At 43.8% G+C, this 26,910-nt stretch overlaps 1 protein-coding gene across 3 annotated transcripts in view; it reads left to right on the top strand.

Moving 5' to 3' along the window:
* Positions 1-8,936: 8,936 nt before the first annotated feature.
* Positions 8,937-26,910, top strand: part of LOC135025576 (proteinase-activated receptor 1-like) — a 99,719-nt gene continuing 81,745 nt past the window's right edge. Inside the window, exons 1-2 of one of the 3 annotated variants that reach the window (XM_063953546.1) lie at positions 8,937-9,070; positions 18,893-18,982. In XM_063953546.1, coding sequence (XP_063809616.1) covers positions 8,992-9,070; positions 18,893-18,982 — 169 coding nt within the window. In that variant the 5' untranslated portion in view covers positions 8,937-8,991. Of the gene's footprint in view, positions 9,071-15,420; positions 15,546-15,698; positions 15,943-18,892; positions 18,983-26,910 lie in introns of those variants that run through there. The other 2 variants (XM_063953557.1, XM_063953572.1) reach the window with 2 other exon arrangements.

Genomic DNA, 26,910 nt, shown 5'->3' with positions numbered 1-26,910 from the left:
TATATATATATACACACACACACACACACACACACACACACACACACAAATAAATGTTAGTATAACTGTCACAAAAACATTTTGAAAGTGACAATGCAGCCAACAACTGAGTCACATTATATAAGTCATTCAATTCAAAACTGGAATATAAGAAGCAACATACAGTAGAAGCCTTACACACTGATTCCATACAGCGATAGCCCCCGGATTCATTTCTACTGTCCATCCTAGCAGAACCTGACACATATTGTACAGTCATGTTCTTAAAATATAGCGTCTCCAAAGTTCCGTTAAGCAGTGGTTCAAAAACTTTCCTGAATCACGGTGCCCTAGAGAGTCAGCATTGTTTTTATGACACCCCTAGGCCAACAGTTACTTCAAGAGAAATTCAGCGGGAAAAAAAAGTTCTTATATTACTTGTGGTCCAGGGGCGCTTTAAGAGAGGAGGAGACCCATGTGCAGCCTCCTCCATTCAGGCTCCCTCCTCTCTACCGGCAGGGCTGAGAGCTCTACTGCGCATGCGCAAATCTCTGGGAAAATGGCGCCATTTCTCTGTGCTTTATCAGTGCTGCTGACATTGGCGTGGGACTCCGGAGCGGTGAGTATTCAGAAAATGGGTGCACCCATTATAAATATGCCAGTGCTAGGGTCAGTTATGTGGCGGTGACAGGGTTGTACTAATGTTTGTCCACACATTCTCTGATTTGTAGCCACCAGCACTGATTTGACGATCACATTGCCCAAAGATCATTTGATTTGTTCTAAGACCACCAAAGCGTGGCACACCTGCAGATGTACTACGGCACCCATTGTGAGACCCTAAAGGCATGGGATCTCAGCTCTTCTTGCTCATACATTAATATATAGTTAATTGGGGATCAGTGCTATATTTCGGCAGTCGGGATAGTGGCGGTAAGGAGACCGACGCTGGGATCCCGATAGCCGGGATAACGGTGGCGAGCGCATCATGTCCCTTCGCAGGCTCGCTGCACTTGGCATGCCTCAGGTCTGGTGGCAACCTTCGATCACCACAGGGTTATATCCCTCCTCAGGTGGTGGTGTGGACCACCACCCGAGGGGGGATACCAGCCGGCGGTCGGGATTCTGACCACCAGCATTTCAGCGTGTGTTGGGATTCCGACGGGCAGTAAACTGACTGCCTCCCAGTAATACAAATGAGACAGAATAACCAGCTTTCTATCCGTGTGCAATAATAATATCCAATCATTAATAGTGATGTGCACCGGAAATTTTTCGGGTTTTGTGTTTTGGTTTTGGGTTCGGTTCTGCGGCCGTGTTTTGGGTTCGAACGCGTTGTGCCAAAACGTCACCGATTTTTTTTTGTCGGATTCGGGTGTGTTTTGGATTCTGGTGTTTTTTTCAAAAAACCCTCAAAAACAGCTTAAATCATAGAATTTGGGGGTCATTTTGATCCCAAAGTATTATTAACCTCAATAACCATAATTTCCACTCATTTTCAGTCTATTCTGAACACCTCACACCTCACAATATTATTTTTAGTCCTAAAATTTGCTCCGAGGTCGCTGTGTGACTAAGCTCAGCGACCCTAGTGGCCGACACAAACACCTGGCCCATCTAGGAGTGGCACTGCAGTGTCACGCAGGATGGCCCTTCCAAAAAACACTCCCCAAACAGCACATCACGCAAAGAAAAAAAGAGGCGCAATGAGGTAGCTGTGTGACTAAGCTCAGCGACCCTAGTGGCCAACACAAACACCTGGCCCATCTAGGAGTGGCACTGCAGTGTCACACAGGATGGCCCTTCCAAAAAACACTCCCCAAACAGCACATGACGCAAAGAAAAAAAGAGGCGCAATGAGGTAGCTGTGTGACTAAGCTCAGCGACCCTAGTGGCCGACACAAACACCTGGCACATCTAGGAGTGGCACTGCAGTGTCACGCAGGATGGCCCTTCCAAAAAACACTCACCCAAACAGCACATGACGCAAAGAAAAAAGAGGCGCAATGAGGTAGCTGTGTGACTAAGCTCAGCGACCCTAGTGGCCGACACAAACACCTGGCCCATCTAGGAGTGGAACTGCAGTGTCACGCAGGATGGCCCTTCCAAAAAACACTCCCCAAACAGCACATGACGCAAAGAAAAATTAAAGAAAAAAGAGGTGCAAGATGGAATTGTCCTTGGGCCCTCCCCCCACCCTTATGTTGTATAAAGTAAACAGGACATGCACACTTTAACAAACCCATCATTTCAGTGACAGGGTCTGCCACACGACTGTGACTGAAATGACGGGTTGGTTTGGACCCCCACCAAAAAAAAAGCAATTAATCTCTCCTTGCACAAACTGGCTCTACAGAGGCAAGATCTCCACCTCATCATCATCCTCCGATTCATCACCACGTACATCCCCCTCCTCACAGATTATCAATTTGTCCCCACTGGAATCCACCATCTCAGCTCCCTGTGTACTTTCTGGAGGCAATTGCTGCTGGTGAATGTCTCCACGGAGGAATTGATTATAATTCATTTTAATGAACATCATCTTCTCCACATTTTCTGGAAGTAACCTTGTACGCCGAATGCTGACAAGGTGAGCAGCGGCACTAAACACTCTTTCGGAGTACACACTTGTGGGAGGGCAACTTAGGTAGAATAAAGCCAGTTTGTGCAAGGGCCTCCAAATTGCCTCTTTTTCCTGCCAGTATACGTACGGACTGTCTGACGTGCCTACTTGGATGCGGTCACTCATATAATCCTCCACCATTCTTTCAAAGGTGACAGAATCATATGTAGTGACAGTAGACGACATGTCCGTAATCGTTGGCAGGTCCTTCAGTCCGGACCAGATGTCAGCACTGGCCCCATACTGCCCTGCATCACCGCCAGCGGGTGGGCTCGGAATTCGTAGCCTTTTCCTCGCACCCCCAATTGCGGGAGAATGTGAAGAAGGAGCTGTTGACCAATCAAGTTCCACTTGACTTGATCATTTTCTCACCAGCAGGTCTTTGAACCCCTGCAGACTTGTGTCTGCCGGAAAGAGAGATACAACGTAGGTTTTAAATCTAGGATCGAGCACGGTGGCCAAAATGTAGTGCTCTGATTTCAACAGATTGACCACCCGTGAATCCTGGTTAAGCGAATGAAGGGCTCCATCCACAAGTCCCACATGCCTAGCGGAATCGCTCTGTCTTAGCTCCTCCTTCAATGTCTCCAGCTTCTTCTGCAAAAGCCTGATGAGGGGAATGACCTGACTCAGGCTGGCAGTGTCTGAACTGACTTCACGTGTGGCAAGTTCAAAAGGTTGCAGAACCTTGCACAACGTTGAAATCATTCTCCACTGCGCTTGAGACAGGTACATTCCACCTCCTTTGCCTATATCGTGGGCAGATGTATAGGCTTGAATGGCCTTTTGCTGCTCCTCCATCCTCTGAAGCATATAGAGGGTTGAATTCCACCTCGTTACCACTTCTTGCTTCAGATGATGGCAGGGCAGGTTCAGGCGTTTTTGGTGTTGTTCCAGTCTTCTGTACACGGTGCCTGTACACCGAAAGTGTCCCGCAATTCTTCTGGCCACCGACAGCATCTCTTGCACGCCCCTGTCGTTTTTTAAATAATTCTGCACCACCAAATTCAAGGTATGTGCAAAACATGGGACGTGCTGGAATTTGCCCAGATCTAATGCACGCACAATATTGCTGGCGTTGTCCGATGCCACAAATCCACAGGAGAGTCCAATTGGGGTAAGCCATTCTGCGATGATCTTCCTCAGTTGCCGTAAGAGGTTTTCAGCTGTGTGCGTATTCTGGAAAGCGGTGATACAAAGCGTAGCCTGCCTAGGAATGAGTTGGCGTTTGCGAGATGCTGCTACTGGTGCCGCCGCTGCTGTTCTGTGTACATTTTCGGTATCGCCTGCCTAGAGAAATGGAACCTAGATGGTCTTTGGTACCAGGGACACAGTACCTCAATCAAGTCTATAGTTGGCTCTGAAGTAACGATGGATACCGGAACCACGTTTCTCACCGCCCAGGATGCCATGGCCTCAGTTATCCGCTTTGCAGCAGGATGACTGCTGTGATATTTCATCTTCCTCGCAAAGGACTGTTGGACAGTCAATTGCTTGGTGGAAGTAGTAAAAGTGGTCTTACGACTTCCCCTCTGGGATGACCATCGACTCCCAGCAGCAACAACAGCAGCGCCAGCAGCAGTAGGTGTTACACTCAAGGATGCATCGGAGGAATCCCAGGCAGGAGAGGACTCGTCAGAATTGCCAGTGACATGGCCTGCAGGACTATTGGCATTCCTGGGGAAGGAGGAAATTGACACTGAGGGAGTTGGTGGGGTGGTTTGCGTGAGCTTGGTTACAAGAGGAAGGGATTTACTATTCAGTGGACTGCTTCCGCTGTCGCCCAAAGTTTTTGAACTTGTCACTGACTTATGATGAATGCGCTGCAGGTGACGTATAAGGGAGGATGTTCCGAGGTGGTTAACGTCCTTACCACTACTTATTACAGCTTGACAAAGGCAACACACGGCTTGACACCTGTTGTCCGCGTTTGTGATTAAATAATTCCACACCGAAGAGCTGATTTTTTTGGTATTTTGACCAGGCATGTCAATGGCCATATTCCTCCAACGGATAACAGGTGTCTCACTTGGTGCCTGACTTAAACAATCCACCTCACCATCAGAATCCTCCTTGTCAATTTCCTCCCCAGCGCCAGCAACACCCATATCCTCCTCATCCTGGTGTACTTCAACACTGACATCTTCAATCTGACTATCAGGAACTGGACTGCGGGTGCTCCTTCCAGCACTTGCAGGGGGCGTGCAAATGGTGGAAGGCGCATGCTCTTCACGTCCAGTGTTGGGAAGGTCAGGCATCGCAACCGACACAATTGGACTCTCCTTTTGGATTTGTGATTTCGAAGAACGCACAGTTCTTTGCTCAACTTTTGCCAGCTTAAGTCTTTTCATTTTTCTAGCAAGAGGCTGAGTGCTTCCATCCTCATGTGAAGCTGAACCACTAGCCATGAACATAGGCCAGGGCCTCAGCCGTTCCTTGCCACTCCGTGTGGTAAATGGCATATTGGCAAGTTTACGCTTCTCCTCCGACAATTTTAATTTAGATTTTTGAGTCCTTTTTTTACTGATCTTTTGTGTTTTGGATTTTACATGCTCTGTACTATGACATTGGGCATCGGCCTTGGCAGACGACGTTGATGGAATTTCATCGTATCGGCCATGACTAGTGGCAGCAGCTTCAGCACGAGGTGGAAGTGTATCTTGATCTTTCCCTATTTTTGGAACCTCAACATTTTTGTTCTCCATATTTTAATAGGCACAACTAAAAGGCACCTCAGGTAAACAATGGAGATGGATGGATACTAGTATACTTATGGATGACGAGTGACTGACGACACAGAGGTAGCTGACGGACCTGGTGGACACTATCAGCAGACTGCTAAACTATTAGTATGAAGAAGATAGAAAAAAAAACCCACCACAGGTAGGTATACAATTATGGACGAGTGACAACACAGAGGTAGCTACAGCCATGGACTACCGTACTGCGTCTGCTAGTATAGATAATATAATAAATATATTACTACTGTAGGTATATAATATAATGACGGACCTGGTGGACACTGTCAGCAGACTGCTAAACTACTAGTATGAAGAAGATAGAAAAAAAAACCCCACCACAGGTAGGTATACAATTATGGACGAGTGACGACACAGAGGTAGCTACAGCCGTGAACTACCATACTGCGTCTGCTAGTATAGATAATATAATAAATATATTACTACTCTAGGTATATAATATAATGACGGACCTGGTGGACACTGTCAGCAGACTGCTAAACTACTAGTATGAAGAAGATAGAAAAAAAAACCCACCACAGGTAGGTATACAATTATGGACGAGTGACGACACAGAGGTAGCTACATCCGTGGACTACCGTACTGCGTCTGCTAGTATAGATAATATAATAAATATATTACTACTGTAGGTATATAATATAATGACGGACCTGGTGGACACTGTCAGCAGACTGCTAAACTACTAGTATGAAGAAGATAGAAAAAAAAACCCCACCACAGGTAGGTATACAATTATGGACGAGTGACAACACAGAGGTAGCTATAGCCATGGACTACAGTACTGCGTCTGCTAGTATAGATAATATAATAAATATATTACTACTGTAGGTATATAATATAATGACGGACCTGGTGGACACTGTCAGCAGACTGCTAAACTACTAGTAAGAAGATAGAAAAAAAAACACCACAGGTAGGTATACTATTATGGACGAGCACTGACGACACAGAGGTAGCTACAGACGTGGACTACCGTACTGCGTCTGCTAATATAGAGATGATAAAGATGATAGAGATGAAAAAAAAAATAACACTACTGTAGGTAAATATTTATATAATATAATGAATGACGGACCTGCTGGACACTGTCAGCAGAATGCGTTTATAGAATTAAAAAAAAAAACACCACAGGAGTGTTTAACTTTTTTCAGGCAGACAATATACTGGTGGTCACTGGCAGCAAAAGTGTGCACTGTACTCCTGCTATAAACTGCTCCCCAGTCTCCCCCACAATTAAGCTGTGTGAGCAGTGAGCACTCAGCATAGTCAGATATACATAGATATATCATGCAGCACACTGAGGCTGAGCACAGATATTGTATGGAGCATTTTTTTCAGGCAGAGAACGGATTAAAATAAAACTGGTAGTCACTATCAGCAAAACTCTGCACTGTACTGAGTACTCCTAACAAGTAACAACTGCTCCCCAAAATTAGTAGTAAACTAAAATCAAATGTCACTCTCTCTCTTCTAATCTAAACGGAGAGGACGCCAGCCACTTCCTCTCCCTATCAATCTCAATGCACGTGTGAAAATGGCGGCGACGCGTGGCTCCTTATATTGAATCCGAGTCTCACGAGAATCCGACAGCGGGATGATGACGTTCGGCCGCGCTCGGGTTAACCGAGCCACACGGGAGAATCCAAGCGCGGCTCGGACCCGGCAAAAAAGGCTGAAGTTCGGGGGGGTTCGGTTTCCGAGAAATAGAACCCGCTCATGTCTAATCATTAATAACACAAATTCATAACTATATAATACAACACATTCTATCTAAGACATACGGCCTGATTCAGTAAGGATAGCTAATCAGCAGAATCTGCTATCGTTTGGATCACAGGCTGGGGGCCGCCCATCACTGGTCAAGGCCACCCAGCATGCTGACCGGAGCCTTCCCCATTGAACAAGCAGAAATTGTGATGTGCTTGTTAGCAGAAACTAAGGAAGCCTCCTGCCGGTGCCTGCTTCCTGATCATGTTGGCTGCGTGTGACATCATGCAGCCACCGTGATCATGCCCCTGATATGCCCCCGTTCGGCTTCCTCCAGCCCCCGTTTGCGCCTCACAGCCCCCGCAACGCTCCGTCTCCTCCCTGGAAATGGAGTTTTGCCCACCCCCCCACTCCACGACCGCCTGTGTCTGATTGACAGGCAGAAGCAATATCATTTTCTGCACCCCCCGCAGAATGTGCGGGCGCATGCGCAGGACTGTGTCCTCTCACCCCTGCTCTTCTCCCTGTACACAAATGACTGTACCTCAGAGGCGCAATAAGTAAAGATCATCAAATTCACCGATGACACCACCTATCATCGGACTCATCAAGGACAGGGACGAATCGGCCTATAGACGGGAAGTAGACCGGCTGCCCAGTGGTTCATCCAAAACAACCTTGAGCTCAACCCCCTCAAAACTGTTGAGATGATAATGGACTTCAGGAAGAAGTCATCTAGTGCACCTCGGCTAACGATTGCTGACAGTGTGGTATCACTAGTGGACTCCTTCAAGTTTCTAGGGACCACAATCTCCCGGGACCTTAAATGGGGGTCCAATGCTGATGCCACTGTTGGGAAAGCACAGCAGAGGTTGTTCTTCCTAAGGCAATTAAGGAAGTTCAACATCCCATAGAAGCTTCTGCTCCTCTTCTACTCCGCGATTGTGGAGTCGGTACTGTGCTCCTCGATACTCGTATGGTACAGCTCCGCCAGCGCAAGGGACAGATGCAGGCTACAAAAGGTGGTCAGAACCGCAGAGAAGATCATCGGGGCTGACCTTCCCTCAGTCCATGACCTGTACCTGTCCAGAGCTAAAAAGCGGGCAATGAAGATAGTAAAAGACCAGCCACACCCCAGCCACAGCATGTTTAACTTGCTTCCTTCAGGCAGGCGTTTACAGGGCTGTCCCAGCCAGATCCACCAGAAGCCTCAAAAGTTTATTTCCCCAAGCGGTCCGCCTGCTGAACTCCTGAACATTGACTGACTAGGTGTACATGTAACTCACTTGTGTTCCTACCGTATACCTATCTGTGTAACTTTACTTGCCTTCCCCCCCCCCCCCCCACCCACACATGCTTACCTGTTACCTACTTGGCTGTTGTATAGCAAACCGAAGACAAATTCCTAGTATACACAAGTACACCTGGCCAATAAAGCTGATTCTGAGTCTGATTATTTGGTAGCATTGTTGTCACTTGGTTGCTGGCGCGTTTGGTGTTCCACCGGGTGTCAGTCCCTAACCTGTAGCAGCCATCTACACGCTGTGCATTTCTTGTAATAAGCAAAATGAGTCTTTGCTCTCAGATGTGATCTAATGGATGTTCCCCAAATAATCATCTGTCCCTGAGGACTAGTTTTGTATAGAAGGTTCCTATGTTCTTGTGTAAACCAGCTGCAAATTAGAAAGGACAGTTATGAATATTCAGACTTTATTACCAATTATAGACATTTCTCAGCTCCGTTATAAACATTGGTCACCAGATATGTCACTTGCTAGCTATAGTATCTGTGTAAGATTATCTACAGCCTCCATCTGTAACAGCTCAGATGCAGGATAACACCGCCCTGTGACACAGCGTCTGATGATCCGGCATTAGTTATATCAGGACTGAGTACAGAGATTCAGCTGCTCAGGAGGAACAATGTGGAATCTGTTACTACTCTCCCTACTTGGAGCCACTGACCTGCTCTGGAGGGGAGGCTGTGATAACATGGCAGCAGGTTAGTGATATTGTGTATATGATATGTAAGTAGGTTCTCCCACACCCAGCTTATTCCTGCCCTATGTACTAACATGGGGAGAGCTTCTGATGGTCCATAGCATCACTGCGACATGTAGCATTTACTTATGTGCCTGTAGTGTGCAGCAATGTGCTTTACTGACATTTCCTGAGTTACTACTGGTGATATAACTGCATTGTGACAGGGAGGAGTCTTCCTGTGCTGTAACACTGTACTAAACATACATGTACAGTAATGGGAAATGCTGTGAAAAGCGTCACACTTCTACAGCATGGGGAAACAGTATAAAATGTGTTACACAGGTACAGCTGGGGAAATACTGTGAAACACGTCACACTTCTACAGCAAGGGGAAACAGTATGAAATGTGTTACACAGGTACAGCTGGCGCAATACTCTGAAACACGTCACACTCATACAGCATGGGGAAACAGTATGAAATGTGTTACACAGGTACAGCTGGGGAAATACTGTGAAACACGTCACACTCATACAGCATGGGGAAATAGTATAAAATGTGTTACACAATTACAGCTGGGGAAATACTGTGAAATGTGTCACACTTATACAGCAAGGGGAAACAGTATAAAATGTGTTACACAATTACAGCTGGGGAAATACTGTGAAATGTGTCACACTTATACAGCAAGGGGAAACAGTATGAAATGTGTTATACAGGTATAGCTGGCGCAATACTGTGAAACGCGTCACACTTATACAGCATGGGTAAACAGTCTAAAATGTGTTACACAGGTATAGCTGGCGCAATACTGTGAAACGCGTCACACTTATACAGCAAGGGAAAACAGTATAAAATGTGTTATACAGATACAGCTGGCACAATACTGTCAAACGCATGACACTTATACAGCATGGGGAAATAGTATAAAATGTGTTACACAGGCACAGCTGGGGAAATACTGTGAAACGCATCACACTTATACAGCAGGGGGAAATAGTATAAAATGTGTTACACAGGTACAGCTGGCGCAATACTGTGAAATGCATGACACTTATACAGCATGGGGATATAGTATAAAATGTGTTACACATGAACAGCAAGGGGAAACACTATTATATGTGTCACACATGTACAGTAAGGGGAAACACTATGATATGTGTCACACGTGTACAGTAAGGGGAAACACTATGATATGTGTCACACGTGTACAGTAAGGGGAAACACTATGATATGTGTCACACATGTACAGCAAGAGGAAACGCTATGATATGTGTCACACATGTACAGCAAGGGGAAACACTATGATATGTGCCGCACGTGTACCGCAAGGGGAAACGCTATGATATTTGTCACACATGTACAGCAAGAGGAAACGCTATGATATGTGTCACACGTGTACAGTAAGGGGAAACACTATGATATGTGCCACACGTGTACAGTAAGGGGAAACACTATGATATGTGTCACACGTGTACAGCAAGTGGAAACACTATGATATGTGTCACACATGTACAGCAAGGGGAAACACTATGATATGTGTCACACGTGTACAGCATGGGGAAACACTATGATATGTGCCGCACGTGTACAGCAAGGGGAAACGCTATGATATGTGTCACAAATGTACAGCGAGGGGAAATGCTATGATATGTGTCACACATGTACAGCAAGAGGAAACGCTATGATATGTGTCACACGTGTACAGCAAGGGGAAACGCTATAATATGTGTCACACGTGTACAGCAAGGGGAAACACTATGATATGTGTCACACGTGTACAGCAAGGGGAAACACTATGATATGTGTCACACGTTTACAGTAAGGGGAAACACTATGATATGTATCACACGTGTACAGTAAGGGGAAACGCTATGATATGTGTCACACGTGTACAGTAAGGGGAAACACTATGATACGTGTCACACATGTACAGTAAGGGGCAACACTATGATATGTGTCACACGTGTACAGTAAGGGGAAACACTATGATATGTGTCACACGTGTACAGCAATGGGAAACACTATGATATGTGTACCACATGTACAGTAAGAGGAAACGCTATGATATGTGTCACATGTGTACAGTAATGGGAAACACTATGATATGTATCACACATGTACAGCAAGGGGAAACACTGTGATATGTGTTACACGTGTACAGTAAGGGGAAACACTATGATATGTGTCACACGTGTACAGTAAGGGGAAACACTATGATACGTGTTACACATGTACAGTAAGGGGAAACACTATGATATGTGTCACACATGTACAGCAAGAGGAAACGCTATGATATGTGTCACACGTGTACAGCAAGGGGAAACGCTATTATATGTGCCGCACATGTACAGTAAGGGGAAACGCTATGATATGTGCCGCACGTGTACAGCAAGGGGAAACACTATGATATGTGTCACACGTGTACAGTAAGGGGAAACACTATGATATGTGTCACACATGTACAGTAAGGGGAAACACTATGATATGTGTCACACGTGTACAGTAAGGGGAAACACTATGATACGTGTCACACATGTACAGTAAGGGGAAACACTATGATATGTGTCACACGTGTACAGTAAGGGGAAACACTATGATATGTGTCACACGTGTACAGTAAGGGGAAACATTATGATATGTGTCACACATGTACAGTAAGGGGAAACGCTATGATATGTGTCACACGTGTACAATAATGGGAAACACTATGATATGTATCACACATGTACAGCAAGGGGAAACACTGTGATATGTGTCACACGTGTACAGTAAGGGGAAACACTATGATATGTGTCACACGTGTACAGTAAGGGGAAACACTATGATACGTGTCACACATGTACAGTAAGGGGAAACACTATGATATGTGTCACACATGTACAGCAAGAGGAAACGCTATGATATGTGTCACACGTGTACAGTAAGGGGAAACACTATGATGTGTGTCCCAAGTGTACAGTAAGGGGAAACACTATGATATGTGTCACACGTGTACAGTAAGGGGAAACACTATGATATGTGTCACACGTGTACAGTAAGGGGAAACACTATGATATATGTCACACGTGTACAGTAAGGGGAAACACTATGATATGTGTCACACGTGTACAGCAAGGGGAAACACTATGATATGTCACACGTGTACAGTAAGGGGAAACACTATGATATGTGTCACACGTGTACAGTAAGGGGAAACACTATGATATGTGTCACACGTGTACAGTAAGGGGGAACACTATGATATATGTCACACGTGTACAGTAAGGGGAAACACTGTGATATGTGTCACACGTGTACAGTAAGGGGAAACACTATGATACGTATCACACATGTACAGTAAGGGGAAACACTATGATATGTGTCACACATGTACAGCAAGAGGAAACGCTATGATATGTGTCACACGTGTACAGCAAGGGGAAACGCTATGATATGTGTCACACGTGTACAGTAAGGGGAAACACTATGATATATGTCACACGTGTACAGTAAGGGGAAACACTATGATATGTGCCGCACGTGTACAGCAATGGGAAACACTATGATATGTGACGCACGTGTACAGCAAGGGGAAACGCTATGATATGTGTCACACGTGTACAGTAAGGGGAAACACTATGATATGTGTCACACGTGTACAGTAAGGGGAAACACTATGATATGTGTAACACGTGTACAGTAAGGAGAAACACTATAATATGTGTAACACGTGTACAGTAAGGGGAAACACTATGATATGTGGCGCACGTGTACAGTAAGGGGAAACACTATGATATATGTCACACGTGTACAGTAAGGGGAAACACTATGATATGTGTCACACGTGTACAGCAAGGGGAAACACTATGATATGTGTCACACATGTACAGTAAGGGGAAACACTATGATATGTATCACACGTGTACAGTAAGGGGAAACGCTATGATATGTGTCACACGTGTACAGTAAGGGGAAACACTATGATATGTGTCACACTTGTACAGTAAGGGGAAACACTATGATATGTGTCACACATGTACAGCAAGAGGAAACGCTATGATATGTGTCACACGTGTACAGTAAGGGGAAACACTATTATATGTGGCGCACGTGTACAGCAAGGGGAAACACTATGATATGTGTCACACATGTACAGTAAGGGGAAACACTATGATATATGTCACACGTGTACAGCAAGGGGAAACACTATGATATGTGCCGCACGTGTACAGCAAGGGAAAACGCTATGATATGTGTCACACATGTACAGCAAGAGGAAACGCTATGATATGTGCCGCACGTGAACATTAAAGGATAACAGTACTTTTCATTTGATCTCCTGTGACCCCTGCAGTAACCCTAAGGTAATGACATATATGTAACAGTGATCAGAAGACATTGTTTCTTACCTTTAAAGTCTCCACTCCTAGAGAAGCCCAGAGAGGGGATTCTGCTTGCAACATGCCACTCACTCCCAAAATGCCATGTATCATGGGTTTACTGGGAGGGGGGCTAAATGATGATAATTTGCTTAATTTAGTCCACCATCTTCCAACGGTGCTGCAAATCTCTATATAATCTCCTCATCCTGCCCACTGCTAGGAAGCAAACATGATGTGGCCACTCTTACATGATATGACCACTCTTACATGATATGACCACTCTTACATGATATTGCCACTCTTACATGATATGACCACTCTTACATGAGGTGGCCACTCTTACATGATGTGGCCACTCTTACATGATATGACCACTCTTACATGATATGACCACTCTTACATGATATGACCACTCTTACATGAGGTGGCCACTCTTACATGAGGTGGCCACTCTTACATGAGGTGACCACTCTTACATGAGGTGACCACTCTTACATTATATGACCACTCTTACATGATATGATCACTCTTACATGATATGGCCACTCTTACATGATATGGCCACTCTTACATGATATGGCCACTCTTACATGATATGGCCACTCTTACATGATATGGCCACTCTTACATGATATGACCACTCTTACATGATATGACCACTCTTACATGAGGTGGCCACTCTTACATGATGTGGCCACTCTTACATGATGTGGCCACTCTTACATGATATGATCACTCTTACATGATATGACCACTCTTACATGATGTGGACACTCTTACATGATGTGGACACTCTTACATGATGTGGACACTCTTACATGATGTGGACACTCTTACATGATGTGGACACTCATACATGATATGACCACTCTTACATGATATGACCACTCTTACATGATATGGCCACTCTTACATGATATGACCACTCCTTCATGATATGACCACTCTTACATGATATAACCTCTCTTACATGGGTGTGTCGAAATACAGATTGAGCCATGCTCATCTGTAGCAGATCCATTGCAAATGTGCACTCCCGCCACGACTATGTGATCCGGTGCCTAGCCGCGCTACAGGAGTGAAGACACTCCCTTTACGGTGAATGGGCCACACGCGTATCACGGACGCGCGTGCGGCCCAGATGCTGGTATAGGTGCGCCTAGGCAGGCGTGCCTCAGCACAGATGGAGCCACGATTAGCATGGCAATTTTTTTTTCTTATTTGCACAAGATACCTAGGGGGACTTACATCCGGAAGCAAGTCTGGCAACAAATTGTATCACTTAATGACTTGTGAGCAATGTGGAAATAAGAGTCTTAGCCAGAAGCCGTGGACACTATATACAACCAACAACAAAAAATAGTGCCATCCTGCATTTTTAGATTCCAGAATTTTAGCAATTGCTATATTTATACTATTTTCCCTTTTTGAGGAATAGGAGTTTTTATTTAATTTTGATTTATATGAATGTATAAATAAATTAAGTGTTATATTTTATATACTGTAATTTCATTACTTGACCAACAGCCGGCGCCAGTATAATTTCTTTTTAACCTGTCTATTAATAGAAGTATAGTCAGTGCAGGTTATCCATGTAAAGTCACGTTCTTAAAGGGATATTGTATTAGAACATGTAATTGATAGACACAAATGTAAAGTATTTTATATATTTTAATTATCATTATTCTTATGTTTATGTTTATTATTTTGTATATCTATTTATATTTATGTGCAAATACATTTACTCATACTTGCCTACCTGACCCTCTCCATGAGGGAGAAAATGCTCTGTTCCTGGACTTTCCTGGTAATGTATGATTGCCATCACCTGTGGTGAAACAGCTTTATTATCAATTAACTAGCCTGCATTTACTAGCTGTATGTGTAAAACAATTGTACTGCTTTGTGCACGTTAATCACAACCCTAATTGCACTTAGAACTAACACCTGAGAAACAGGTAATAAATCAGCTCACAGGAGCTGACAGGGATCCTTGCTTCTTGAGAAAGCCGCCTGTCAGTGTGGAGAAACCGGTTGAAGAGACAGGGAATAATGGCACTGGAATAAGCATCAATAATCGTCTAGATTAGCATTGATCTGATAGTTTTGCAATCATGAAGCTATTACCAGAGGTCCGGATACTGATATTGTTTGATTCTTTGATTGTTTGCCACTATTTTGTTACCATCATTTTGGCACACGCATTGTGCAGCTGCTTATTACTTGTTCCTATTTATAACCAGTTCCAAGTCTGGGATCACATATATTGTCCACACTCACTAGCATCTGATGTGGTGAACCACAAGGAGAGTATCAGCGGCTGACAGCAGATCAATGTATCAGCATTTACCATCTTGCTGTCAGTGAGGAGATTCTGAGTCAGCCGGGCCCCCACACATCTACACTGCCGGGCCCCCACACATCTACACTGCCGGGCCCCCACACATCTACACTGCCGGGCCCCCACACATCTACAGTGACGGGCCCGATCTCTCCCTTACTTATTAGCCGCTGTCTCCATTATAAACTGTGAGTAAAGGGGCCTGTGGGACTGAGAAAGCCGGGGGATCCAACAATGCCTTGCAGCCTACCCGGTCTCTTCACTAAACCCCCGCATGTGTACTTATCCTTTGGGACTATTACTATGCCAGTATAATACCATCATTGTGTGGACTAAGTAACATTTAAACGGCTACAGGAGAAGCGTTACATTTTTTATACACTTTATAATATGTCTAAGTATCTCTGGAGATAATATAGTTTCTATTGTGTCATTTCATTTGTATCATACACATTTGTGTAGCAATAGCGTGAGCTGTATGCTGGCACCACATCACCCAGTGACAGAGATAATCTATGACAGATATAAAGAGCTGATACCCGGTTATCTTACAATGATAGTGTGTCTTTATTTCCTTTCTGTCTTCCTCTTTCTGTTCTCTATAAATAGAAGTCATGTTATTCTTATAACTGAATTTATTTTTAAGCTTCCTCCAATGCCTGTAAATGCCATAATGACCAAGGGGCCTGATATAGAGATATTTACTAAGTGATTGTTTTTGTACATCTCCTGTGCTTAGTGTACTGTCCGTGTATATTGTTTCTGTGCAGGGTAAATGCTGGGTGCTTTATTTTTACACTGCAATTTAGATATAAGTTTGAACACACCCCACCCAAATCCAACTCCCTCTGCACATGTTACATCTGCCCCCTCCCCCTTGCAGTGCACATAGTTTTGCCAATTCGCTAACAAATTTGCTGCTGTGATGAGATCTGAATTAGGCCCCCAGTCACTTGGTCAGGCTCTGCACCGGCGTGGTGGGCAGGGACGTGCAGTCAGGGGAGGCAGTGCCTCCCCTGTGATTAATTATTAAAATAATAAAAAGAAGATACTTACGACACATATTCTGTGTCATAAGTATCTTCTTTCTTGAATTCTAAGAATTTTCCTGCTTTAAAGCATTTTGGGAGGCACTGATAGCAGCACTGATAGCAGTGCCTCCCGTGAATAATGGGAACAGGGACAGTGTGGGGGGCGGAGCCTAGCACTGGGCTGTAAAAGCCCATAAAAAAAATGGTGAAAGCAGCACTGATCCAAGTGCCTCGCTGACAGGGACACCACCCCCATGTCAGCGAGGCACCTGTGATTGGACAGCAGATCCAGGGCTGGATCCGCTTGTCCAATCACCGACATGCGGCGCTGGAGGCGGCGTGTCCCGGTGCTGATGGGCCTTCAGTGTGTGCGGCTCCCCCCCCCCCTTCCCGTCGTCCTGCTCCGGCTCCCGTTCACCTTACCAGCAGCAGTGGTCCTGCGGAGCTCTCCCCCATCCTCCCGGCTCCCGATCACCTGACAGTGACACTCAGCAGCAGCGGTGGCCGTGCAGTAAGTGAGGCTGTCCTCCTCCGCCCGCTGCAGTCTCTCCCTCTCTCTCCCCTCGAGTTCCTTATTAATTTATGATTCCCATCACCTGTGCTAAAACACCTTTGTAATCCATAGACCTGTTCAGCACAGGTGATGGCAATCATAAATTAATAGGGAACTCCAGGAGCAGAGCATTCTGTCCCTCCTGGAGAGGTCATGTTGGGAGGTATGGATATGTCAGTATAATGTTCATTTTTACAGGTGTCTCTACCCCTTTGGATTCTACTGGACAAGTGAACGTGACCGGCGTGGGATGTAGGTAAGTAATCTCTCTCTCATTTTTACAGGTATCGCTATTGGATTCTACTGGGCAACTGGACGTGACCGGCGTGGGATGTAGGTAAGTATGTGTGAGTGTGTAAGTGTGTTATAATAAAGTTTTACTGTCACGGTGTTTGTTTTTATTTGGGTATTTTTTGTTGTTGTAGAACTACAGGTACCAGTGAGCCCGTTATTTCCCTGCCTGCTGGTACTTGAGGTTCTCCAAGTACCAACAAGCGGGGGAGGCTTGCTGGGCCTTGTAGTTCCACAACAAAAAACAATATTTTTTTTTTACACACATGGCTATCAGCCCAGCACCCACCGCCCAGGGGTGTTGGGGACAGCCTGGGGCTTCACCCCTGGCCCTTGGGTGCCTGGAGGGGGGGACCCCTTGATTTAAGGGGTCCCCACTCCTCCAGGGTACCCCGGCCAGAGGTGACTAGTTGGGGGGTAATGCCACGGCCGCAGGGACCTACATAAAAGTGTCCACCGGCTGTGACATTATCTCTCTGGCTAGTGGAGCCCGGTGCTGGTTTTAAAAATATGGGGAACCCCTACATCTTTTATCCCTCGTATTTTTGGAACCAGGACCGGTCTAAGAGCCCGGTGCTGGTTGTCTAAATACGGGGAACCCCTGTCCAATTTTTTCCCCAGTATTTAAACAACCAGGACCGGCTAAAAGAGCCCGAGGCTGGTTATACTTAGGAGTGGGACCTCACGCATTTTTTTTTTTTTAACCATTCAGACCCTTCTCCATTAAGTTAATGGAAGCCCTGGACAACAAAATTGCATTCATGTCCTCCTCCCTCGCCCTTCCCAGTCCCAAACACTAATTTTTTTTTCTATAAAAATGTATAATATATCACAAGTATGATGAGCAGGCGGGCATTGGCGGCATCGGACTGAGATAGAAATTAGTGGCGGAGGGCTGGGTCAGTTGATTGTGGGCGGGTTTGTAAGCCATTGGCTGTGGCAGCTGGTATCGGCTCAGAGGCAGTAGCGGGCATTGGCTAGGGGTCATCGGCAGGATTCGGCGGTCATTATGGCTGTAGTGCCTCACTAGCCACTGACCTCACCACACGCCACTGGTGGTGGGGCTCTGGGTCTCGGCTACCCTGCTCCAGCAGGCCAATACCACAGAACCAGTGAGCTACCCCAATGGAGTGATGCCTTTAACATGTCCTCATGACTATATTGTTGTTGTTTTATGTACACACCCCATGTTCTTATATTTTTTGGAAGTGAGAGAATTGCTTGGTGGACACTTATGTATGTTCTTTTCTGTGTATGTACCAGATGTGAATGCTGATGATGATTATTACCTGGACTTCAAAGTTGAACCACTACATGGCAATATGAGCAACAGAGACATCAGGAGATCTCCACGTAAGATTTTCTCATTTCTTTAATCACATATTAGAGGAGGATCAGAGCACTTATTGCTTATAATGATCTTCTGCTTAATAGATAAGTAGAGTATACAGTTTTGTAGTGTTGGATATAGAACAGTTTACAGCTAATCATACTGTCACATATGCCCAAAGCAGCAGAGAATTTAATGACATGAGTTTGTAGATGATGCTAGGTATAGTTACTGTAATTGTTCCCACATGTGGTAAAGCTGGACACAAATGTTTCTCAAGCCATTCAGGGATCCAAAAAGGACCTATGGTGTTTTCAGTCAGTGGTACAAAGTTGTGCTAGCCATACCTCCCAACATTACTGTTCATCTAATCTGGACCTGGCATGTGGCCATCTGAAAAAGAGGTGTAGCCTATGGAAGGGCACGTCCTCCTGACAACCCCCCATCTGCATCTCTGCTAGGGTAGGCTCAGCACCCTCCAAGATGCTGGGTGGAACACAGGATCTCAATGCACTGTGAATAGATGTTGTGTGTATAAGTATGGCATCTACACAATCACCTTTCTGCATAAGTGTTCCTCCCCAACTCCCCCCCCCTCCCCCATGGGACACTGTGGCCTGCTGGTGGGATGGTGGGACAGTCCCAGAAGAGTGGGACAGTTGTGAGGTATGAGCTAGTCATGGTACATCACAGACCTTTTCTGTAAGCTCCAGAACATAGTGTTTGAGGAGAGGGGAGAGGACATCATCACAGAACATGGACATGACTGCTGCACATCACAGCCGCTCTCTCTGAGCAGGGGCTCGGAGAGGAGGAGGTCGGCACTAACTCATATATTCTCATGTACAGAATTAATAAATAGTAGACACCAGTTGAAAGTAGTGTTGTAGACACACCAGCTGGATAGACTTAACCAGGACCTTGGATTTATTGTTCATAGTGGAAATGTATTGTACAGCCTTAGACACAAAAGGGACTGCTGCTGGAGTCATTATAATGAGTCAGACTAACTCATTATATTTGGCCGCCACGGTACTGTGGGCTTCCAGTCCATCCTGGTCCCAGTGACATAAAATGAGCTGCTTTCTGCTGAGGATGCTATGATTGTGGTCCTGCCAGAGGAGGAGGAGGAGGTGCCACATCTTCTTCCATAAGTTTCATGGACTGGATTTCCATCCCGATCCAGCACTGCTCTTCTCTCATCCCCTTGTATTTTATGACCAGCCTGACTCTTCCTATGTGAAGTAGTCCTCGCTGCCAAGCCAGTTATCTAAAGTCACAATCTCATGACAATCCCCGGTGTTAAGAGAAGACACCCTGCAGTACTGTGTTTTGTTAAACAGATTGTAGTATATTTATTACCCAACTCCTGTCACTCTATCTCACTGCCTTTCCCTGCCTCACACTGTCACCCACTACATCGAACTGTCACCTTCTTCCTACCACACTCTCCTTTCCAAGCTCTGCCACCTCCTCTCACCTACTCCCTGTTACTCATAGCCTCTCCATCACCCACTGACTCTCCCTGTCACCCTCTTCTTCTTTCTGTTACCCTCTCCTTGTCAAGCTCTGCCACCTCGTATAACCTGCCCCTGTTACCCACTGCCTCTCCATCACTAACTCCCCATCACACACTGACTCTCCCTGTCAATCACTGTTTATCCTTGTCATCCTCTGAACTCCTCATCCCCTGACTATGCTCCCTCCCGACAGTGTAAGGTAAACCATACAACCCTACTCATGAATAAATAATGAAACAGAGACTTGTATTAGGGGAAAGGAAGGTCAGCTTTATTAGAATTAATTATACTATTTAAAATCTATCTAACTAGCATATATATCTGCAAGTAGAATATATAACTAGAATACTATAAGAAGAGGAAGAAAGGAAAACAAAGAAAGTATGATAGCACAGAAAGTACAGCCCCACTAGACAAGATCACCAACTGCATACTCGCACATATTTACCACATGGGTGGGTGAGTAGCCAGCCAGCCCCATAATCATTCCCAAAGTATCCACCTCCCACACCAATGACACAACAACATGAAGCCCACCTGGACCAATGGTGCCGCTGACCCCTGTAAGGCAGAATCAGCCTAAAACCTGTATTGGAAAGGATAACACTTCAAGCTAAAAAGACAGATCGCGCCTGCCACCGTTCATTCCCGCCACAAAAAGTTGACACCAATAACAACAAAAGGGAGGGAGGGTGAATTTTCCAAAGACGGATGCCTGTAACAATCCTGCAATAGGCCCAAAACATCACCCCCTAACTCCCACTCCATAGGCTATCCTGACAAAGCCTTCTACAGAAACCATTAACCTTTCCCTGCCAGGAGGTGAGCACTCACAAGCTTGGGTGTTTACTTACCTCCATGCATATAAAATTGTAAACTTGGGGTAGGGTTGAGAATAAGGGCCCAAAGCATATTTTTGCACCTTGGCCCACGACTCACAAGTTCCTCAACTTTTGTGGATGACTGCAAGTTCAGCATGTGACACGTATATAAGGTCAGCATGTGACATGTACTGTATATAAGATTAGCATGTGATATGTACTGTATATAAGGTCAGCATGTGACATGTACTGTATATAAGGTCAGCATGTGACATGTACTGTATATAAGGTCAGCATGAGACACGTATATAAGGTCAGCAAGTGACATGTTCTGTATATAAGGTCAGCATGTGACATGTACTATATATAAGGTCAGCATGTGACATGTACTGTATATAAGATTAGCATGTGACATGTACTGTAAATAAGGTCAGCATGTGACATGTACTGTATATAAGGTCAGCAGGTGACATGTTCTGTATATAAGATTAGCATGTGACATGTACTGTATATAAGGTCAGCATGTGACATGTACTGTATATAAGATTAGCATGTGACATGTACTGTATATAAGATTAGCATGTGACATTTACTGTATATTAGGTCAGCATGTGACATGTACTGTATATAAGGTCAGCATGAGACACGTATATAAGGCCAGCAAGTGACATGTTCTGTATATAAGGTCAGCATGTGACATGTACTATATATAAGGTCAGCATGTGACATATACTGTATATAAGATTAGCATGTGACATGTACTGTATAAAAGGCCAGCATGTGACATGTACTGTATAAAAGGTCAGCATGTGACATGTACTGTATATAAGATTAGCATGTGGCATGTACTGTATATAAGGTCAGCATGCGACACGTATATAAGGACAGCATGTGACATGTACTGTATATAAGGTCAGTATGTGACATGTACTGTATATAAGGTCAGCATGTGACATGTACTGTATATAAGGTCAGCATGTGACTTGTACTGTATATAAGGTCAGCATGTGACATGTACTGTATATAAGGTCAGCATGTGACATGTTCTGTATATAAGGTCAGCATGTGACATGTTCTGTATATAAGGTCAGCATGTGACATGTTCTGTATATAAGGTCACCATGTGACATGTACTGTATATAAGGTCAGCATGTGACACGTATATAAGGCCAGCATGTGACATGTACTGTATATAAGGTCAGCATGTGACATGTACCATATATAAGGTCAGCATGTAACATGTACTGTATATAAGATTAGCATGTGACATGTACTGTATATGAGGTCAGCATGTGACATGTACTGTATATAAGATTAGCATGTGACATGTACTGTATATAAGGTCAGCATGTGACATGTTCTGTATATAAGGTCAGCATGTGACACGTACTGTATATAAGATCAGCATGTGACACGTACTGTATATAAGGTCAGCATGTGACATGTAATGTATATAAGGTCAGCATGTGACACGTACTGTATATAAGGTCAGCATGACACATGTTCTGTATATAAGGTCAGCATGTGACATGTACTGTATATAAGGTCAGCATGTGACATGTACCATATATAAGGTCAGCATGTGACATTTACTGTATATAAGATTAGCATGTGACATGTTCTGTATATAAAGTCAGCATGTGACATGTACTGTATATAAGGTCAGCATGTGACATGTACTGTATATAAGATTAGCATGTGACATGTACTGTATATAAGGTCAGCATGTGACATGTTCTGTATATAAGGTCAGTGTGTGGCATGTACTGTATATAAGATCAGTATGTGACATGTACTGTATATAAGGTCAGCATGTGACATGTTCTGTATATAAGGTCAGCATGTGACACGTACTGTATATAAGATCAGCATGTGACATGTACTGTATATAAGCTCAGCATGTGACATGTTCTGTATATAAATCAGCATGTGACATGTTCTGTATATAAGATTAGCATGTGATATGTACTGTATATAAGGTCAGCATGTGACATGTACTGTATATAAGATTAGCATGTGACATGTACTGTATATAAGATTAGCATGTGACATGTACTGTATATAAGATTAGTATTTGTGACATGTACTGTATATAAGGTCAGCATGTGACATGTACTGTATATAAGGTCAGCATGTGACATGTATATAAGGTCAGCATGTGACATGTACTGTATATAAGATTAGCATGTGACATGTACTGTATATAAGATTAGCATGTGACATGTACTGTATATTAGGTCAGCATGTGACATGTATATAAGGTCAGCATGTGACATGTACTGTATGTAAGATTAGCATGTGACATGTACTGTATATAAGATTAGCATGTGACATGTACTGTATATTAGGTCAGCATGTGACATGTACTGTATATTAGGTCAGCATGTGACATGTACTGTATATAAGATTAGCATGTGACATGTAATGTATATAAGGTCAGCATGTGACATGTATATAAGGTCAGCATGTGACATGTACTGTATATAAGATTAGCATGTGACATGTACTGTATATAAGATTAGCATGTGACATGTACTGTATATTAGGTCAGCATGTGACATGTACTGTATATTAGGTCAGCATGTGACATGTACTGTATATAAGGTCAGCATGTGACATGTACTGTATATAAGATTAGCATGTGACATGTACTGTATATAAGGTCAGCATGTGACATGTACTGTATGTGGCTGTTTTATCATATAAATGAAGTTCCAGTCACTTGACCCAATGCATGAACCTGTGCAATGTGGCCCTTCCATTATGTGGCCAATCACAGCAGTGCATTGGCGCCATTGCAGCTATAAATTTCAATAAACACAAACTGCACAGAATTGTTACATAAGTGAGTTTATGGTTATTGCTACATGTATAAGCACACTGTTCTTACAGCTATTCTATAGTGACTATGGTTATTGCTACATGTATAAGCACACTGTTCTTACAGCTATTCTATAGTGATTGTATGGTTATTGCTACATGTATAAGCACACTGTTCTTACAGCAATTCTATAATGACTATGGTTATTGCTACATGTATAAGTACACTGTTCTTACAGCTATTCTATAGTGACTATGGTTATTGCTACATGTATAAGCACACTGTTCTTACAGCTATTCTATAGTGACTATGGTTATTGCTACATGTATAAGCACACTGTTCTTACAGCTATTCTATAGTGATTATGGTTATTGCTACATATATAAGCACACTGTTCTTACAGCTATTCTATAGTGACTATGGTTATTGCTACATGTATAAGCACACTGTTCTTACAGCTATTCTATAGTGACTATGGTTATTGCTACATGTATAAGCACACTGTTCTTACAGCTATTCTATAGTGATTATGGTTATTGCTACATGTATAAGCACACTGTTCTTACAGCTATTCTATAGTGATTATGGTTATTGCTACATGTATAAGCACACTGTTCTTACAGCTATTCTATAGTGACTATGGTCAGTTCCACACATGGACATCACTGCCGTTAGCAGAACTGATTATGTAGGTGACACCAGGGCACTCCTTATACGATCTGCTCTCTCTGTGTTATTTATTACTTCAGCTACAGATAATTTGCCTTTAATGTCTCTAATACTATTGTGTTACTGTAGTTTATTCCTATCTGTCTGGGCATTGTCACATGTGGTCACTCGGTAAACCATTGGCTTAGTATAAATATGTTACTGTAGGTTATTCCTATCTGTCTGGGCATTGTCACGTGTGGTCACTCGGTAAACCATTGGCTTAGTATAAATATGTGTTACTGTAGGTTATTCCTATCTGTCTGGGCATTGTCACGTGTGGTCACTCGGTAAACCATTGGCTTAGTATAAATATGTGTTATTGTAGGTTATTCCTATCTGTCTGGGCATTGTCACTTGTGGTCACTCGGTAAACCATTGGCTTAGTATAAATATGTGTTACTGTAGGTTATTCCTATCTGTCTGGGCATTGTCACGTGTGGTCACTCGGTAAACCATTGGCTTAGTATAAATATGTGTTACTGTAGGTTATTCCTCTCTGTCTGGGCATTGTCACAAGTGGTCACTCGGTAAACCATTGGCTTAGTATAAATATGTATTACTGTAGGTTATTCCTATCTGTCTGGGCATTGTCACGTGTGGTCACTCGGTAAACCATTGGCTTAGTATAAATATGTGTTACTGTAGGTTATTCCTATCTGTCTGGGCATTGTCACGTGTGGTCACTCGGTAAACCATTGGCTTAGTATAAATATGTATTACTGTAGGTTATTCCTATCTGTCTGGGCATTGTCACAAGTGGTCACTCGGTAAACCATTGGCTTAGTATAAATATGTATTACTGTAGGTTATTCCTATCTGTCTGGGCATTGTCACGTGTGGTCACTCGGTAAACCATTGGCTTAGTATAAATATGTGTTACTGTAGATTATTCCTATCTGGCTGGGCATTGTCACATGTGGTCACTCGGTAAACCATTGGCTTAGTATAAATATGTGTTACTGTAGGTTATTCCTATCTGTCTGGGCATTGTCACGTGTGGTCACTCGGAAAACCATTGGCTTAGTATAAATATGTGTTACTGTAGGTTATTCCTATCTGTCTGGGCATTGTCACAAGTGGTCACTCGGTAAACCATTGGCTTAGTATAAATATGTATTACTGTAGGTTATTCCTATCTGTCTGGGCATTGTCACATGTGGTCACTCGGTAAACCATTGGCTTAGTATAAATATGTGTTACTGTAGGTTATTCCTATCTGTCTGGGCATTGTCACAAGTGGTCACTCAGTAAACCATTGGCTTAGTATAAATATGTGTTACTGTAGGTTATTCCTATCTGTCTGGGCATTGTCACGTGTGGTCACTCGGTAAACCATTGGCTTAGTATAAATATGTGTTACTGTAGGTTATTCCTATCTGTCTGGGCATTGTCACATGTGGTCACTCGGTAAACCATTGGCTTAGTATAAATATGTGTTACTGTAGGTTATTCCTATCTGTCTGGGCATTGTCACGTGTGGTCACTCTGTAAACCATTGGCTTAGTATAAATATGATTTGATAATATAGAATGTAAAATTCTGTTCTGGTTATCCCAATGAAAATCATAAAGAGATTGCATCTGACATTCATATATGTCAGCAATGGGGTGGCTCCTGGGGTGTGGAGTCTTCTGGACTGCCGTGGCTGGGTGACAACATGGCATCGCAGTATTACATTTAATTTGTCACTTTCATTGTTTCTTTATTATACATATAACACCTTTTTCACTTATATTAAATCACCCCATAACTCTTTTTTCTCACCTATTCCTTAATCCTTCTCATTACACATAAGCATTCCCTGTAATGCCCTGGGGTAGCTTGGCTGTGGTGGTTTGGGGGGTCCCGTGCCCTAGGTTTGAACCCCTGTAGTGTTAGGTACTGCAGCAGAGTGGAGACCCTTGCCTTGGGGCTGCAGCTACATGCATTGATCAATACATAACCAAACTCTGCTATTTATTATATGCTAAGCTGTATGATATCAGTAATGCTAGAGATAGTGCACCTACAACACCCCCCCTATTCTCTGTAGAACTACAAGTCTCAGTAGGTAGCACATCACATTACTGGCAGCTATA

This window comes from Pseudophryne corroboree, chromosome 1, assembly GCF_028390025.1.
Source record: "Pseudophryne corroboree isolate aPseCor3 chromosome 1, aPseCor3.hap2, whole genome shotgun sequence".
NCBI lineage: Eukaryota > Metazoa > Chordata > Amphibia > Anura > Myobatrachidae > Pseudophryne > Pseudophryne corroboree.
The sequence above is the reverse complement of the archived record's forward strand: the minus strand, read 5'-3'. Positions and strand labels throughout refer to the sequence as shown.